General features: G+C 35.9%; 2 protein-coding genes across 2 annotated transcripts; one reads left to right on the top strand and one right to left on the bottom strand.

Moving 5' to 3' along the window:
• Positions 1-722: 722 nt before the first annotated feature.
• Positions 723-1,172, top strand: LOC136069444 (uncharacterized). Its single transcript, XM_065777977.1, has one exon. It carries the CDS (start codon positions 723-725, stop codon positions 1,170-1,172), a length of 450 nt encoding a protein of 149 aa, XP_065634049.1.
• Positions 1,173-2,542: 1,370 nt separating this feature from the next.
• On the bottom strand, positions 2,543-11,525 carry LOC112035747 (zeaxanthin epoxidase, chloroplastic). The gene is given in 18 exon segments (XM_024068579.2): positions 2,543-2,757; positions 4,001-4,088; positions 4,180-4,268; positions 4,379-4,433; positions 4,693-4,779; positions 4,887-4,951; positions 5,079-5,124; positions 5,595-5,698; positions 5,791-5,905; positions 6,278-6,369; positions 6,709-6,728; positions 6,731-6,889; positions 6,892-6,918; positions 8,107-8,222; positions 8,375-8,475; positions 8,883-8,957; positions 9,171-9,333; positions 10,845-11,525. Coding segments are annotated over 18 exon segments (2,019 nt in total). The 5' UTR covers positions 11,357-11,525; the 3' UTR covers positions 2,543-2,652.
• Between the last annotated feature and the right edge of the window lie 597 nt (positions 11,526-12,122).

The following is a 12,122-nucleotide window of genomic DNA, read 5'->3' as shown; positions in this document are numbered from 1 at the left end:
GACATCAAAGGCGCTATGGCAGGCACCACACCGGTGACCATCTTTTAAGAGCACACTCACGCAAGTTGAAGGGTGCTTTCATCTGACTACCTCGACTGACGAACTTACGCTTCATCAGTTTGGCACCGTCTGTGGGAAAGTTGTTGTGATATTTTCATGTTTACATTCGAAAACGTTGCTTCCCTAAAAATCTCTATATTCAGATGGAATCTAACCCAGACTCCGCAGCCTTGGCTCAACAAGTCCAGGCCCTCATGGCCACTATTGAAGAACTTACTAGACAAAACCAAGAAATGAAGCTGCAGCTCCAGCAGGAAGAGAATCAATAAAAGGGCAACTTAGAGGATGAGGAAGATAGCCATAGAAGGAGTAATCCACGCAAACTCACAACTCCTGACAAGCAGAATTTAGATCTTCTACGAGAAATGAGGAAAGAGATGGACGAGTTAAGAAATGCTATCAAGGAGAAAATAGACCGGAGCGTAGACAGAATGGTCAAAGCCATGGATTCCCCATTCATAGCAGCCGTCTTAGAATGCCCCGTACCAACAAAATTTCGCCTTCCTCAAATTGAGTCGTTTGACAGGCTCAAAGACCCTCAGGATCATCTTAACACTTTCAAGACAACACTGGGCCTCCAGCAACCCCCTGATGAGATACTATGTCGCTCCTTCCCTACCACTCTAAAAGGAGCTGTAAGGGAATAGTTTACCAAGCTGCCAATGTCGTCCATTAACAACTTCAACCAGTTGAGCAACACCTTCTTACGGCACTTCATTGGGGGACAGCATCCTAAGAGGCCAGCAGATTACTTGCTTACTATCCAGCAGGGAGAGAAAGAAACTCTAAGGTCATACGTTAAGCGTTTCACTCGGGAGACCTTAGAGGTGGACCAAGCTGATGATAAGGTACAACTGACGACTTTTAAAGTAGGGTTAAAATCTAGAGATCTCGTGGCCTTACTCGCTAAGAATCCCCCAAAGTCGATGGCAGAAATGCTCCTCAAAGCACAGAAGTACATGAATGCTGAAGATGCACTAGCAGCCATAAAGGATATAGCGAGGTCAAGAGATAAAGGAAGGAAGGAGGACAAACGTAGGGGACAGAAAAGGGAGCGCCCAGATCGTCGGACCAATGACGGTAACAGTAGGAAGGACGATAAAAGCTCTTGACAGGTAAAATTTACTCCTCTGGTAATGCCTGTAGACAAAATTTTAACGCAGATTAAGGAAGAACATTTCCTCAAATGGCCAAGGCCATTGCATTTGTCTCCAAACGTCCATGACAAGAACAAGTATTGCCGGTTCCATAAGGATCATGGCCACTACACCAAAGATTGTCAGAACCTTAAGGAGCAAATAGAAGAGTTAATATGGAAACAGTGGCGGCTCCGGACATATTTTTTAGGGGGGTCATTCAAATTTATGAAGTTGACAATAACCTTTTTGTAAAGAATATTTTCTTATTTCATCTTGATTATTAGGATAATAAGATGAGATTTTTCGCAATCTATGATTCGAATTAATATTTTTCAAGTCAACACGAGTTCTTTTAAATAATAAATTTTAGGTGGGAGATGAATCTTGTGGTATATGTGATTTCTTTATAAAAAATTTATCTGTGATATAGCAAGAGAATAAAGAATAGACTATAAGTTCATTGAGCATATCGTTCCTTAGTATATTGAAGATTAGTATTGCTAAAATTAAATCTTGGAAATCATCAATTGTCTCTTACTATTATAACAAAGTCATTAATTATTATTGTTAAGTGAACTTTAATTATTATTGCTTAGAATATTTTAATTTATTATTTATTAGTTTTTGTCTTAACTCTTTTCAATTATTTTATTCAACAATTTAACTCAACTTTGACAACTTATTAGTCTTTATAATTTATTAAGATTTTTTTTTTTTTTTGTGTCTTTTGCATTAATCTATCAAGATTTCAACACAATAATACAATCATTAAAAATAAAATAAAAATTGGCTTCACTTCCCAGTTCTCATTGTTTACACCTTACCGTCCACTTAATTATTTTTTTCCCTGAGAATTAAGATCAACAAATTATTAATTTTTGTTGTTAGGCTTGCTTTTTTTTATTTTATTTTTATTAGATTTTAGATCAAATTGTTTTTTTTTTTTTTTTTAAATAGAAAAGCCAAGATACATGTTGGTGTTGAATTGATTTGTTATTGGGTTTATTTAAGGGGGTTCAAAATTTCAATTTAGGGTGATCAAAACAAAACTTTAAAAATATTATTATATGTAAAAAAAAAAAAAAAAAAAAAATGCATTTCTTGGCCCATATATTACGAACAAGTGAGGGTAAAATGAAAAGCCCATATATTACGAACAAGTGAACTCAATTATAAGTTGAAAGTTTAAATAGGAAATAAAACCTGGATTTCAAAATGAATAATCATAAAATTTATGAAGGCTAGATGGGCCAAAAATAAGGGGAGTGGAACTCGCTGTTGCATTTGACATAAGTTATAAAACATGTTCAAGCTTTGAGTCTTTAACTGACACAAAAAAGAGGTAGAAATATAATATTTCTTGTATAAGTTATCCTTATTATTACTCAGCAAAATGCGGCAGATTTACATTGCTTTTCCACTCCGAATAAATGCTGTACAATTCCTGTGTATACTAAAGAAAATGAAACTTAAAAGATTTTTCACACCGTCTGGGGATTCCACCATCCACTGCTGCATCCTTTGGAGAAGTCCTCAATACCTTAACTCGAAATCTTGCCTGCACATTTCTCAGATGCTTAGAATGTACACAACACAATCATAAGCGAAGAAAAGACATGCCTTATAACAATTATTTTTCAGACTGGCTAACTGGCAGAGCAACTTAAAATCGTTAAAAACAAAAACAAAAAACAAAAAAAATGAAAAACACCAAAGGGGAAAATTTAGAAACTATGTAATTTGCGAGGTAGAATTCACTTTCACTACATATTTGATACAGATATAAATAAAGAGGGATGAACAGTCATGAAGAATAATAACAAGAAAACTTGACAATACAGTTCTTATAATTCTCAAAGATGATAACATATAAACAATCCACTATTTTTATTTAGGTTTATATCTAATCCAACCTGCAAGAAATGGAGGGATTTCATATGCATGTTCTGCCAAACAACTGAAAATAATCATGTAAATAGAAGTGTAATAATAGAAAGAAAATTCCATGATCTATTTGTTATCCCCCGCCGCTCCCTCCCTTCTTCCCAAAAGAAAAAGAAAAATTCATGGTTATTATACAATTTATACAGTTTGTTTCTAACCAATATAATATATATGAGGTTGACTGACTCCACTAAAGTAAACCATAATGATGTGGGAGACGCAAGAATATTATTATTTAGTATTATTTATGTTTGTAAGTCAATTGTATTTTTATGTTTTAGGTCCTAGTAGTTTATTAGGCTATTAATATATATGAGGTTGACTCCATTAAAGTTACTAATTAAATATGTTAATGTGGTTTCTACAAGATGGACCAATTCAAAACAGTTATGTTGGCTCAAAGAAAATGCATGAAAGTGGGTGATAGAACTAAATAATGACTGTTCACCGGTTGGACAAGACAAACACAAAGGCCCTCCCTACAATTTATGTCCTCCAAAAGCAGGAATTGTTGCCATTACCTTTGGCCAGCAGTATCCCCTAGGTTTGTCTTTAACTAATTCTGAAACTTATGTTAGAATGCATAAGCAATGAAATATATGCATAGAGAATAAACTCCAAATCTTTGAAGTAAAATAAAGACGTGCTTCCTTCCCCCCAACCCCCTCCTCCCCCTTCAAAACCCAACCCACCAAAAAATAGAACTTCATTGGTATCCATCAATTATGATAAGCATATTTTGCTTCCAAAGCTAAGCATGCTCAGTCAGCCAACATGCACCTAATCCAAATTCAACAGACATGATATAATATTCATTAGAATTCATGCAGAAGATCAACTGTACGGATAATCCACACCTTCTTATCAGAACCAATCTCAATAAAATCTGATGGATGGAATTGAGTAGGAAAATTTTGAGGTATCCGATACCGTCTCTCTTCAATACTGCACAGGTAAGAGAATAAAATTAGTAAAAGGAAGATTGCATAATCGGAATGACCAAAAAAAAAAAACTGCCCTGCTTTCCATTACTTACTCTGTGATCCAGGTACCATGTTCACTTCGCAAGTCAGTCAAGAAGAAGGCACCATCCTTATAACTAATACGTGCATGCATTTCAGAAACCTTATATAATAAAACACTGGTTATTTAATCTTGAATACCAAAGGCAAGGAAGTGAGTTTTTTTTCCAGCAAATCAAATAAAGAAGCTAAGAAAGCAACTGGCTATGTCACCTGTGGCAAGGATATTGCTATCGACATCCCTGGGAGGTCCTTATGTACTATGCTCCTGCAATTGAAATAAAACATAAGAGAAAGTTCTTTTTCCTGAGAAAAATTATTAATAAATATCGGTAATAGAAGGTAGTTGAGAACAGAACAATATAAAATTGGTTCATTGGGTAGGATTGTCAAATAAAGGGATAATGATCCCTATTTTAATTTAAAAAATAGAATAGTTGCTCAAATATTAGGATTTGTATATGATAAATCATAAAATCAGGCTTTATCAAACTATAAATAAGTAGGTCTCATCCAAAATTTCATACCCAATAGTGCAGGGATTGCTCTCATCTCTGCTTAAACAAATGGGTTGTGAAATGCCTGTTTCATTTCCACATGGCAACAAAAACCACCTACAAACAAACAAGACAGATAAAAACACCAATGATAGTGGCGTGCATACATTAACTAAGATATGCCAAGACATGACATTCAAAAACATATAGGTTCATGGACATACTCTCCATTAGTGGCACGCTCCAATGCATCATCATCTTCAAACCATTGGCGTAACTGATCATTTGCCTTCACAGATAATTGATCACATATCAGCATTTAGATCAAAATAGAAACCAATGCTGCTTTTAATCATAAAATGAAATAGGCTACACTTCTTTGTGAAGTTGAATACAATATTACTTGACCAACATACTTTGTCTGAGAGTCTGCAGGATAGTGACCTTCCTTCAAGTTTTGAGCTGCAAAGAAAAATATGATTCATTGCCGATATAAAAACATTGACAGCAAAAATGGTCTTTCCTTTGCTTAATTCAAATTTTGAACTAAAAAATCATGAAATAAACCTTATTTCAGATCTTATTATGGTTTCTGGTTCTTGCACTTACCATTGGCCCAGATTTCTAATGCATGATGTATAAATGCATAGAAGCATGAAAACATGAAAGCTTAAAAGTGGACGAAGTATTTTCATAATCTGTGTTTAGAATGCACAGAAAATTTCTAAAACATTGAAGAAAATCTAAAATCCTGACTAAACTATTTTGTGGGACATCTAAACTTGAGAAGCTTCCAAGTAGAAAAATAGCTTTAACAGATGGAAATCAATGACCGTTTTTATAACCGGTCATGTGAAGTTCAGAAATAAAGGTCAGAAGAAAATTAAGATAACAGCTCGAGCACACTAAAAAAAGGGTTCTTAAGATCTTACCTGTTACCACCAAGGACCCAACTTAGCATCAAGGGCATTGCCAGGTCAATAAAAACTCTCCCTCCAACTCTCCCTGGATGTGGTATCCTAAACTTTGTCAAAAACTGAGAGGTTGCAAAGGCATCATCAATATCCATACAATATACTGGCCAGGTTGATTTAATTGATTATTTTGTGCATTTATAAATAATCCTACCGACAATGGGCCAAGTCCTATGCCCAAGTAAGGCTTGTAAGTTGAAGCCATAAGCGCAGCCATTCTTGCCATTCCATGAATAATGGCAACACGTAATCTTCTAGCATTCTCATATCTGGGGGACCAAAGAGAAAGGGCATGTGTTATCAAAGAGAGTCAGTGATTAATTCTTCATATAATTGTGGTCTATCAAACTCCAAGCCAGCCAAACTTTAAACAAGAGTTTAAGACCATAAAATTTAGAATTGAGAATTATGCAAAATGTGATTTATCAATGCAACTCATCACAACAGTGCTATTTCCAACTTTTTAAGGTTTAACCAAGGGTCACCATACTGACTGAGGACCACACCTCATGGAATGGAGGTCAAACTCCAAGCCCCCTTAATTTTCTTTTATAATGTTTCACAGCTATACAAACATCAGGTAATTATGCAGTTCTAACCTTAAAATTGAACTTTCTTTGGAATAGTAAACAGCATATTACCTCTTAAGAGCAGTAACAACATCAATAGGAGTTCCTGATTCACTACTTTCTTTCCATGATTTATCAAGCTCCACTGCAAGTTGATAACCATCCTGTCATGATGACATAAATGGTTCAAACACATTTGACCACATTCTTGAATTGGGATTTGCTGAATTTGTAGTCCCATATCCTTTTGACCATCTAATGAAAAGCTGAGATAAACATTGTTTATTTCTGTAGTCTACAATGAAGAGACCAATAAAAAAAAAATCTGCAGAAGTTTCGGAAAATGAAAACATGGAAGTCGAAGAAGAGAAAGTGCTTATCACATCCCAAAATTTCGGCAACGCTTATCTCGAGTTGATGAGGAGTGATAAAACCGTAAACCATGATGATCATTAACTTGAAATGGGATAAAGTGTATCAAACCAAAACAAAGCAAGGTATACCTCAATGGCCATGCATCCCCTTGACCCATATTTGGCTGCATAGCATGGACAGAATCCCCAAGCAAGGTCACACGACCCTTTCCCCAAGTTAAAATTGGTATACGATCATATATGTCACGTCGAAGAATTGCATCTTCATCTGTGGCAAGTATCAGATCTATTACATTATCACACCAGCCCCAAATATTTTAAGCAACCTTTCCTTTTTACCTGTAAAAAGGAAAACATTAACAAATGTCAAGTAAAAATCCTTTTTTTTTTCTTTTTTTCTTTCTAAATCTGTAAAAAATAAGTAACAATAACCGAAATAACACCATCCAATTTTTTCCCCCAACTTTCTGGTCGCAGCAAAAATGTCTACATACATTCTATTATTAGGGACAGAATTCTCAGTTATGTATTATCTTTTGAGTTTAACACCCCCCCCCCCCAAAAAAAAAAAAATATATATATATATATATTGATGACGCTTAAGATGAAACTTGAACCTTTCCTTCATATAGTTCATGCTACAAGGAAGATATACTAAACCTACATGTGTCTCTTATTGAAATTTTGGCAACTCCAATTAGGATATGAGTGTTGGCCAATCCCATGACAATGATTGTAATCAGATTTCATGATTGGGTGTAATTGATTCCTGTAAAAGTTTGTTATGAGTTGTCTTGGAGCTGCCTTGGAGAATTGAAGACTGGAAAACTTTACTTAAGCAAAAAATATTTTTGTTCCAGCAAAAGGTAAAGCCACCTGATCGGCCTGACTTTCCCAAATGCCCACCACCGGTAGGCCAGTAAACTTCTATTGCAATTCTGAGGTCAACTTGCTACAGATTGAGAAAATTTTGGTTTTGCTCAAGTAAGAGTATAATGAATTTGAGATTTCTTCTGTCAGTACCTCAAGTGAGATCACATGATTAGTTTTCCTGTTCCCTTTTGAAATAGGTTTTGTGCTGTATCTTTTAACCCTATTGTGCACCTATATAAATCATAATTTGTACAATTTTTGCCACACCCTACGCAAAATTGAAAAAATCTAGTGCTTAAACTGAAAATCCTTTTTCTTTCACCCATCTTGTGATCCCAAAGTAAGAGATTGTGACATTAATTTGAAACCACAAAAACTTCTCCACCATCCAGACTGAAGATATGAGAATGAAAACCAACTTGACTAGCGCTAAACAATCTATTATTACTTTGTGTATTTCCTGCAAACTCTGTTTTAATTGTGGCCATTTTCTTTTTTGGCACGATCGCTAAAGTCTGTTCATATAGATGCATGAACTCCCTATTCACAAACAGACACACATTCACAAAAACAGATATTGTTTTTTTATCCTGCATTATTTTCACTTCTACTTCTTGGTAGTTTGAAAAGCTTAAGCGTCTGAAGAGTGAGTACCACGAGGACTATCAACCCCACCAGGTGCTTCCTTGTGAAATGCATACCACTGCATCTTTCCTGCACCTACATCTGAAGAAACAAAGTATTGTTTGTGTCCCAAAAATACTCGGTACCTTCAGAAGAGAAGTATAAATATAAGCCTTTATACTTGATATAGAATTATATGAAAAAAGAATGACAATGATCCAAATGCTTGTTAGTAGCCTATGGTGTAAGACAACGAAGATGCAAAGCAAACATGTAACTCAAGTGGAATGAAACATACCCAACAGTTTCAATGTCAGCAGGCACAAAATCTGCAATACCAGTATAACAAGTGTAGCCCGAGTAAGCAGCTTCCTTTGGTCCAAATAAATTCTTTCTCACCTATTGAAAAGAAAACCATATCTAATATTAGAAACTTAAATTACACCTGTTAGACCATAAGATATCCTAAAAATGGTAGAACATATCATATGTGTCTCACTCATCCAAAAAAAAAAAAACCATTTCATTCAGCCTGTTGGCAGATGATGTTTGTCAGGACTTCTGAAATAATGAGGAGAAAATTTCACGGACCAGGTTGCCATGGCTACTTGGTAAGACCAAATTTGAGCTAAGATATCTTACCATACATCATTAATACTTATCCTAATCCCCTCATGCACACTAATACGCTTTTTCATATTGTTATATGTAAACAAAAACTATATATCAAAGAAAGAGAAAGTGAATTACAAATAAAAATGTATTAAAAAAAGGCATGTCTTTATATACAGGGCATTAAAAAATACCTTTGACCATATACCATCAGCTCCAACCAGAAGGTCACCTTCATAGCTTTGTCCATCCTCAAGCATCACAGTAACCTAAATTTGGGTTTTAAAAAGAAAAAAGAATAAAAAGTCAAAATCTAAGCTATATATGAAACACTATCATGTAGAGCACATCAATTAATTAGATGCATATTCCATAAAGAAAGAAACAAAACAAGTGGAAAAGAACTTTCTATTCAACACATTCCTTGGTGATAATGGAAGGACAAACTTCAACAAGTTAACAGCTCATACTATATTTAATACCTTATCTCCATTATCCTCGAATTTAGTGACATTACTGCCATTTATAATGACATCTTCCCCGACTGCACGAGCAAGAATTTGTTGCAAGGCCATTCTGCTTATAACTCTTGTGACAGGAAGCCCTCGTTCTGCTGCAGGAGTGAATGTGTCAAATTTGACGTACCTGATAATCAACGACATATCAATATATGTGACTAGATGCTTATAATTCGAATTTTCTAGCAATAGGGACCGTAAAAACTACTACAATCCAAAATAAGACAAGAAATTATGTTAAAAAGGAACATTTCTACTTCTGAAGCATTATGGAACTAATCACCAATCTGACTAATCTCTTTTGTTTAAATAACAGTTTAGTTTTATCCTTCTCTCATCATACATGTGCTTTGCAATTCTAGGCCTTTTATTGTAAAACTTGTTGGAATAAAAGCCAGAATCTGGTTGAAGCATGCAAATATGTCTCTGAACTAGGTAAGATTGTCTGAAGAAATGGCAAAACAAAAGAAAAATTAAGCTCTAAAATAGTAAAATGGATAAAGCACTGACGCTGCCTTCCTAGAACTAGAGGCGGTATTGGGATAAAAGAAGCTGCAAAAAAAATAAATAAATAAGAACCACTTTAGATATCTATCTTGGATAGACCTCCCTTAGCCTGAATCACTCTGCTGCTACCTTACATTCATATTTGCAGATGAGAGGATCATTTTGTAGCCATGTAATTTCCTTAATTTGGTTCAACTAACTCATCCAATCATGGCTGCCACTCCTCTTAGATGAATTATGTTTTCTTTTCACTCTCTTAGATATGGGTGAAAGAATATTTAAGATTTATAGGGGAAAGCTCTAATTTTGGTCTTCCTGGAACACTAAGCTATGCCATTGTCAACATAAATTACTGGCTTTCACATTCACCATTATGGACAAAAAAATCCATGGTAGACTGGTAGTAATTGCTGGCAATTAAATAACTTTAGGACTCACAGAATGCTAGTTTGCTGCAGTATAGTAGCAGAGATTCAATTATCCATGACAGGCCTTTACGTACAAACTGAAGCAATTGCAGCATAATGATCTGTGGGATGAACTTCGGTTTCCATTCCTTCATTAATTAAATTTGTAAGAATAACTATGTTAACAGATAATGGCATCATACAGACTACACCATGAATTTACCACAAAATGCTCGTGAAGAATGTATTCAAATCACAATATCTGTAATTGGTTCACCATCACTTGAAACCACAAGCGCAGACTACAACATCACTACTCACTGCATCAATTCTGTGAAGATACATCGGGTGTTAGTTGTGCGTGTTGAGTCCCACATCAGGTGTTTAATAGGTAGATCGGGTATTTACTAGGTAGATCTTGGATATATGAGTGATTATGATGAACCCAATTATAACTTCACTAGTCCACTAACAAATTAAAAGTACGTGGTTCGTTAATCGGCAACTCCTTCTGGAACCCACAAATAGCTAACAAGGTTTCTTCTCTCTTTTTTTGTGAAGAGTACTAATTGTAACTAATTTGTTGTTAAGAGTCATGTGATTCATTAATTGGCAACTCTTCCTCTGAATTCCTTTGACACAAATAAAAAGGAAACAAATTTCGAGCAAACATAAGGTAGAAGAGCCAAACATATAAAAGGCAAAATAATATCGAAAAACTTACCAAGTACCAGAAATCCCATCAACAAGGCCATTAATCCTATCCCCAGTAATGCACCCAGTGTTCATAACCTCCTCAGCAACATCCATATCAATAGCTTCCAAAGCAGCCAAAGCATTACTCTGTATCTGAATTGGACCCCTATACTGACCCTCCCCTCTTATAGCACTCAAATCCTTCTCAAACACCACCACCTCAAACCCCTTCTTCTTTGCAGCCAAAGCAAAAACCAGCCCACCAATCCCTCCTCCAGCCACAAGTAACCGAAGCTTCTTTCGTGGCTCCACATCGCTTACCGTTGGTGGTGACACAGTTGGAGCCTCTGCCACTTGGGCTTTGACTTGCACCAGCTTCCTCTGGTGCTTGCTTGTTCTGGTTTTGAAGTGGTGGTTAAAGTGTACATAAGGTGGGAATTCTACTGGGAAGCCTTTGGAAACGACGAGTGGGAAGTGGGTTCTTGAGAAAACTAAGGTGGAGTTCAAGTTGATTGAGTTGCAAAGGACAGTGGAAGCCATTAATGGTTCTCTTGGGAACTGAAAGACTTGTTGATCTTGTGGTTAAACTAAGTTTTTCCGGCTAATAAAGAAAGAGAGAGAGAGAGAAAGAGTGCGTGTATTGTGCCACTGTGTACGTGTAATTCTGTGTGCGTCTAACTGTGTATGTTTGGGTGCACGTGGTCCATCCAATCCAATCCATTGGAGGATACATAAAATATATGTAAATTTCCACTAAATATTAAGGACAAGAATTGTGGTGCTCTGAGCACCAATCGTGGATATTCCAATGCCATGTGGCAGTGCCTTGGTGATCCCTGCTCTCACTCTCACTTCAATACTGCATTTTTCTCCAAGAAGGGAAAAAAAAAAAAAATCTTTGGCAAGACGTTGATAGTTTCTGTGGTGGCTATGCCTTTTGAGAAAAAAAATAAAATCTATCTCAGTGATACTTTTGCAACCAAATGGAAACTGATGGAGTAACAGCCTTTGTTTTTTTCATTAAAGACATTAAATATGGTATATAAATTCCATGTTTTTAAAGGGTGGTGGTAACACCATTATCCAAAAAAAGACAATACCATTGGTGGTTTGTGGGGCCCAATTTGGTCGTAGACACATTACAGTAATCCAATGCGTGGCATTTGGTAGTCTCAAGGGTCAAGACCGAACACTCCGGCCTACCTTACCAAATTTGTAATGCTCCGAGCTCTCTCACAAGAGGCGAGTCTCGTGGAAGGATCAATGTATAGGGCTTATCTCTACGTGGGAGCCTGAAATACAGCTT

The sequence above is a fragment of the Quercus suber genome, unplaced genomic scaffold, assembly GCF_002906115.3.
Source record: "Quercus suber isolate HL8 unplaced genomic scaffold, Cork oak 2.0 scaffold_170, whole genome shotgun sequence".
Taxonomy (NCBI): Eukaryota; Viridiplantae; Streptophyta; class Magnoliopsida; order Fagales; family Fagaceae; genus Quercus; species Quercus suber.
This window is presented reverse-complemented; position numbering and strand designations above follow the sequence as displayed.

Coding starts and splice junctions, on each gene's coding strand:
- LOC136069444 (XM_065777977.1), top strand. CDS start 723: ATGTCGTCCATTAACAACTTCAACCAGTTGAGCAACACCTTCTTACGG.